The sequence below is a fragment of the Trematomus bernacchii genome, unplaced genomic scaffold (assembly GCF_902827165.1).
Source record: "Trematomus bernacchii unplaced genomic scaffold, fTreBer1.1, whole genome shotgun sequence".
NCBI lineage: Eukaryota > Metazoa > Chordata > Actinopteri > Perciformes > Nototheniidae > Trematomus > Trematomus bernacchii.
In genome coordinates, this window is record NW_022987593.1 from 15,741,977 (window position 1) to 15,749,212 (window position 7,236).

The 7,236-nt window shown below is 43.7% G+C and overlaps 1 protein-coding gene across 1 annotated transcript in view; it reads right to left on the bottom strand.

The window, feature by feature from the left end:
* Positions 1-1,029: 1,029 nt before the first annotated feature.
* LOC117481979 (ubiquitin carboxyl-terminal hydrolase 34-like) overlaps positions 1,030-7,236 on the bottom strand; it is a 16,362-nt gene continuing 10,155 nt past the window's right edge. The window contains exons 11-17 of the mRNA XM_034129925.1: positions 6,580-6,703; positions 6,412-6,491; positions 5,125-5,265; positions 4,424-4,564; positions 3,827-3,983; positions 1,756-1,793; positions 1,030-1,617 (exon numbers count right to left, since the gene is read on the bottom strand). Coding sequence (XP_033985816.1) covers positions 1,030-1,617; positions 1,756-1,793; positions 3,827-3,983; positions 4,424-4,564; positions 5,125-5,265; positions 6,412-6,491; positions 6,580-6,703 — 1,269 coding nt within the window. The remainder of the gene's footprint in view (positions 1,618-1,755; positions 1,794-3,826; positions 3,984-4,423; positions 4,565-5,124; positions 5,266-6,411; positions 6,492-6,579; positions 6,704-7,236) is intronic.

Consider the following 7,236-nt stretch of genomic DNA (forward strand, 5'->3'; position numbering starts at 1 on the left):
CACTATGTAACACCTGCGCTTCTATTGGCTAGCGCTCCAACACATTGAACATTAAAGCACGGAAACATGTCACAGGAAATACAGGAAATCTGAACCTGAAGTTAAGCAGAGAACGACCCCTTCAAACAAACACTGAGGAAATAAAGAAACCCTCACAGCTTCAGATGGATTTCAGTTCATAATCCTTCATATTAAAACTGTTTTTATTCATTTATTCTCTATTAAAATAAAATCAGAAGAAGATCAGAGCACAGCAGAAGAAGCGAAACATAGATTATGGAATGTATTTCAGTAAACAAAATAAAAGCTCCAGCTGGTCCAACATGGGGGGGCTTTATTACAACCACAGTCAAATAAAGCACCGCTTTTATATATTCATATATATATAAAGATATTTATATATATATTTATATAGTTTTCATATACACCTTCAGGCAATGACTAGAGAGGATTCTTTACAGAATCAAGTTTCTTGTGGTTCTCTTAATTTACAGGTAAACTTAGTTTCTGGATATTTAAACCACAGAAAGAGTCAAGGCAACTTTCACCTGCCTCGTTCATAAAGTACAAAACTGGCACAGAGAACGACCATTTTTATACACAGTAAAAATGCCATAAAATTAAATTACATACAGGAGACAAAAGTTCTGTAAACCTTTCCCCGTTACAGCAAACCTCAAACAAACAAATCATTTCCAAAACAAATTCAAATCAGTATAAAACACACAAAAAAAACAACGAAACGTTTCTTTTTTTGCCCTTTGAAAAAAATGTGCTGTAGCTTTTGAACGACTTTCTGTTTTCAAACGGGGAGCGCGTGAAGTTTTAAGGAGCGAAACACGGCGGGCGCCACTGAAGCTGGAGAACCGAGCGACTGAACATCAGCAGCGCGGGAACAGCGGGAAGTAAAACAGGGAAAAAACCGGAAACATTTTTTTTTTCCTCTGAGCAGAAAAGTCAGATTTCCAGAGAGGAAGAGAGAAAAGGGGGAGGAGTTTAAGATCTCATGACGGCGGTGAGGTGATGATGTCATGAAGTGGGCAGGCCTTTAACAGACAGTTTGGTAACTATGGCGATGGTGGCCTCCACCGTCCTGTACAGCATGTCCAGCATGTCGGGGGGGGAGGAGGCGCCCGGGAACGCCTGCGGGGAGGAAGAGGAGGAGGAGGAAGAGGAGGGGGCGGGGCCTATGCAGCCCTCTGGCCCCTCCCCCACAAGCCCAAGGGATGATGGGAAGGCGGCGGCACTGTCCTCAGGAAGGAGCGGGGCTAAGCTGGTCTTAGATCCCGCCTCCTTCTCTTCCTGCACCTCCTCTGATTGGCCCTTGCCTCTCCTCCCCTCTTCCTCCTCATCATTGTGTCTCTCAGGCTCCTCCCCCGCCTCCTGAAGCAGGGACGACGAAGAGGAGGAGAACGAAGAGGAAGAGGACGACGAAGACGCCTCCATCTTCTCCTCTTTGGGGGAGGAGTCCATGTTGTTTCCCGAAGAGGAGGCAGTGGGGGGTCCGGGCTCGGGGGAAGGAGAGGGGGGGTCCTGCTCCGTGCCGGGGTCGATGAGGGAGGAGGAGTCTCTCGTCTCCGTGTCCGACGTCAGAGCCTCCTGCTGCTCGGGCTTCACCTCGCTGCAGGGGGGGAGGGAGGAGGAGGTGGAGGGTAGGGAGGAGGAAGTGGAGGGTAGGGAGGAGGAGGTAGGAGGGAGGGAGGAGGAGGTGGAGGGGAGGGAGGGAGGAGCCGTCTCCCCCCCTTCACTGCTCACCCTGCGACGTTTCACAGGAGTCGCTCCCTCCTCCTCGGCTGCAACACACAGAGGAGAAAACATGTTAGAGCCGAGCGGATCTGGTTTAACAGTTTCTCATCTTTTAAAAGTCCCCTATTATCCTCTTCTTCATCAATATATTACAGGTCTCAGATATATACAGAGCCTGTCTCTGATTGGCTGAAACACCAAACAGATCATTGCAGCATCCCATAATCCCCTCTGTTTCAGCCCTGTTTCCAAAGTGCTGATTCTCTGTCTGTTACTTTAGATGAAAATAAGGAGCCCCTCCCCACGCCCCTCTGAGAGAGATTTGGTTACAAAGAACAAAATGGTGCTCTAGGAGGAGATTCAGGTGATAAGGGGGGGGGGGTTACCTTGGTTGCTGATTGGCTAATAGTTACACAAGCCAAAACATCGTTATGACATCATAAAGTGGCCAAAATCTGATCAGCTCATTTTCAGACAGGTTTTTATAGAAATGGATCAGGACAAAAAGAGAGAGAATCTTTGTTCCTGAAACTTTCAGAGTCTCTTTACACAGAGGGGACACATGTTGATGTAGAAGAGACATGAAGAAGAGGGGACACATGTTGATGTAGAAGAGACATGAAGAAGAGGGGACACATGTTGATGTAGAAGAGACATGAAGAAGAGGGGACACATGTTGATGTAGAAGAGACATGAAGAAGAGGGGACACATGTTGATGTAGAAGAGACATGAAGAAGAGGGGACACATGTTGATGTAGAAGAGACATGAAGAAGAGGGGACACATGTTGATGTAGAAGAGACATGAAGAAGAGGGGACACATGTTGATGTAGAAGAGACATGAAGAAGAGGGGACACATGTTGATGTAGAAGAGACATGAAGAAGAGGGGACACATGTTGATGTAGAAGAGACATGAAGAAGAGGGGACACATGTTGATGTAGAAGAGACATGAAGAAGAGGGGACACATGTTGATGTAGAAGAGACATGAAGAAGAGGGACACATGTTGATGTAGAAGGACATGAAGAAGAGGGAACATGGGAAGAGAATGAATAAGGGGACACATGTTGATGTAGAAGAGACATGAAGAAGAGGGGACACATGTTGATGTAGAAGAGACATGAAGAAGAGGGGACACATGTTGATGTAGAAGAGACATGAAGAAGAGGGGACACATGTTGATGTAGAAGAGACATGAAGAAGAGGGGACACATGTTGATGTAGAAGAGACATGAAGAAGAGGGGACACATGTTGATGTAGAAGAGACATGAAGAGAGGGGACACATGTTGATGAAGAAGAGACATGAAGAAGAGGGGACACATGTTGATGTAAGAAGAGACATGAAGAAGAGGGGACACATGTTGATGTAGAAGAGACATGAAGAAGAGGGGACACATGTTGATGAAGAAGAGACATGAAGAAGAGGGGACACATGTTGATGAAGAAGAGACATGAAGAAGAGGGGGACACATGTTGATGTAGAAGAGACATGAAGAAGAGGGGGACACATGTTGATGTAGAAGAGACATGAAGAAGAGGGGACACATGTTGATGTAGAAGAGACATGAAGAAGAGGGGGACACATGTTGATGTAGAAGAGACATGAAGAAGAGGGGACACATGTTGATGTAGAAGAGACATGAAGAAGAGGGGACACATGTTGATGTAGAAGAGACATGAAGAAGAGGGGACACATGTTGATGTAGAAGAGACATGAAGAAGAGGGGACACATGTTGATGTAGAAGAGACATGAAGAAGAGGGGACACATGTTGATGTAGAAGAGGGGACACATGTTGATGTAGAAAAGACATGAAGAAGAGGGGACACATGTTGATGTAGAAAAGACATGAAGAAGAGGGGACACATGTTGATGAAGAAGAGACATGAAGAAGTGGATTTATACATCCTGTCATGTACACAACTACAGTAGGGCCTTTGTTATCATGTGTACTCTGATATTGGAAGAGTACATTCAGGATTTTCCCAACACTTTTAAACAGAACGTGTGTGTGTGTGTGTGTGTGTGTGTGTGTGTGTGTGTGTGTGTGTGTGTGTGTGTGTGTGTGTGTTGTACCTTTGGCCTTGTGCTCCTTGGCCTCCAGCTCCAGAGCGCTGCGCTGCTGCACACACACTCTGCATCGAGCCAGCAGCTCCTGCAGGGCGGGGCCGAGCGCCGGGTCCACGGCCTGGGGGGGGGAGACGGAGAGCAGCAGCACCAACGCCCTCAGGTCCTGGAACAAGATCCATACATGATAAGATAAGATAAGAAGTACTTTATTGATCACAATGTGGGAAATGTTTGCGTTGCAGCAGCATCAAAGACAGGGCATTGTACATTGGAGAAATTAAAAGACTGGAAATAAACAATCCAAAATGTACACGTCTCAAATTTAAATAAAATAGCAAAATGACAACATTTCCCAAATCATAGATATCAGACTTCACTGTCCACACAGCATGATCTCCTTTTAGTGTGTCCTTGTTTTTTCCCCTTTTCGTTCATATCATAAATAACAATAAATATTACTTAGAGGACTACTGACACAGAATGTAGCTTGCAGAGGAGTGTATGTGCGTGTGTGACTGTGTGTGTGTGTGTGTCTGTGTCTGTGTCTGTGTCTGTCTCTGTGTCTGTGTCTGTGTGTGTGTGTGTGTGTGTGTGTGTTCGTACAGCGTTCAGCAGGCCGCTGGTCTTGCTGAGCTCCAGGCGGTGAGCGATGAGTTCTGGCTGCAGGCTGCTCTGCTCGCTCAGCAGGTTCGTCACCAACACACTGATCAGGTTAGAGCAGCTGGGCCCCGACAGCACCTGCACCTACACACACACACACACACACACACACACACACATATTAATGTATTTTCTAATGGCACCATCACAAATGTTCCTATATGGGTATTAAAGTCTGATCTGAAGTGTTTTCTCTCCTGTGTTCATGCCTTAAAAACAGGTGAAAAAAAGGTATTCATCAATCTTCCTTCATATAAACGTTTGATGCTACAAAGGCCCTGATGTTTAAAATAAGACTTAACATATGTATATATTGTTACATAATTTGCTAACACACAATATACCAATTCAATTCCTATTTAAAACGTGCGGTAGTGCAGCCTCTTGTGGTCAACATGAGTATTACAACAACAAACACTAGGATGGGGCGATTTGTTTTGATTTGTTTTAGGATGCTTTTTGTAATAGTTCTTAAGTCATAAACACGGGACAGAAAACAATTTAGAACAGAATTAAAAATAGTCATCAACTGTCATCATGGTCCGAACGATTCAAAGATGCTGACTAACATATAAAACATCACTTCACAAAGACATTAAGGCTGGAAAAGTGAATTCCTCCCAGTGCAGCTGTGTTTCCCGTACCTTGTGCAGGAAGCACGTGAGGAAGGAGTACGCCACGTTGTTGTTGAGGAACGTCCTCTCGTCCATCAGGATGCACTTGATGTACTCGCTGAAGGCCGGGTCCTCGCACAGCAGCTTCACACACGTCTTAGCCAGAGCCGACTGAAAGAGACAGAGAAACAACCACGTCAGAAACTCTGGAGCTACGGCTAATCAATCGGCTGGATGTCTGAACAGGGGATGAAAAAACAGCCGATGTAGTTGGCAAAAAATAAAAAGATACACAGACAGAAAGATGGGTGGTAAACGCAAAGTATTATAGATTAGAGCAGGGGTGTCAAACTCAATTTCATCACGGGCCACATCAGCATTATGGTTGCACTCAAAGGGCCGGTTGTAACTTTAAGACTATATCATTAATTAATATAACTTCATAATTAACTACGTCTGAAAGCAGAAGTCTAGAGCAAATAATTGCAAGTCTCTTCAGTGAGAATGTCACAATATGATTTTAAAAGAAAAGCCACATTCTGGAAAAACATTGATTGTGACATTTTGAAAAAGAGAAGTGACATTTTGAAAAAAAAATCTATTTATGAGAAAAAGGCTAATTCTAAGAAAAAAGGCATATTTGAAAAAAAAAAGTCAAATTCTGAGAAAAAGTCAAATTTGAGATGCATTGTGGGACATGTAGTTTATGGGCAACGTGCTTCTGTAAAGCGGCATGTAACCGTATAATAAACATATTATATTCTTTGCAAGCTCTTGTGGGGCCACATAAAATGAAGTCGCGGGCCGGATTTGGCCCCCGGGCCTTGAGTTTGACACCGCTGGATTAGAGCTTTATGAGAGATTCAAGTAAATATAACGACTGGATTTAATAAAAAGGAGGATTATAAAATCCATAAAATAGAATCAATTAAATGACAAAACTTGGAGATGGGGGATATTCTGAGAAAAACTCTGAATCTAAAAGTGACACATTTTTGAGTAAAAAAAACCTCAGATCATCCATGAGATTTAGGAAGTACATTTACACAAATTAAAAGCACAAATGGAAATGTTCTGAGATAATAGAGTCATATAGTTTGGACAATGTTCTACGATTAAAGTCAAGACATTAGGAGGGAACTCATGAAACTAGTTTTTTTTGTTTCTATCAGTTTTTGACTCCAGTTTATGTCAAACTTTATATTCTAATTACATATATTTTGTAAATGTTGTTTACATACAAAGGTCCTCATATGCCATTATATTATTTGGTAATATGTGTGCGGTGATAAAACCTGAGAGACTGAAAGAACAAACCTGAGACTGACAGAGCTCCGTCCACAGTTTGGGGAAGATGGCGAGGTGCAGAGGAAGTCCTTCGTACGCTATCAACACACCTGAGAGAAGCATTGGAGAGTTAATATACAAATATCTGACATATCGTTTTTATGACGGGTTTATCTTCAGTCTCAGGTTTGTACGTACTCAGTTTGACGAGGGTCTCTGTGAACTTCTCACAGTTGATGGCGACGCGACACAGCAGGTGGCTGAACTGATGGTACGACAGGAAGTAGTCCAGCAGCATCCTGTCGTACACCTCGTCCTTACCCTGAGGAACACACGCACGCAAACACAGTTTAATACCAACATCAGATCTTTTATTTATGTCATTTTTTAATATTTATTTTGTGTGTATTTTCATGAATATTATTTTCTGTATCTACACTACCCAGGAACTACAGGTCTATATTGTTGAGGGACACATTTAGATGTTGCACTTTCCTCCAAGAAGATGTGAAGTTAGATCCTTTGGGTGTTTCTCAATCGCGAGTAAAGCTGCTTCAGAGCCACTATTTCAAGCATACTACGTCATCGAGTGCCGCCGAAGTACTGTTCCAATGTCCAGTATACTTGGAAATCTACCGAGCCCGGCGAACTCCGTTTGGAGAAATATCGAGGCTGCACATGAGTAGACTCCGCGGTCTTAAAATCCCCACAATGCTTTGCGCACGGACCAATTTCCCCAAATCTGTGGCGGAAGATGTAAGGCGGGGCCTCTCATATGACGCACACCTGCACACTTGCTAGCCTGTTCCACTCTTTGTTTTCCAAATGTCAGGAAGTATTCTTGACTCGCTTCTG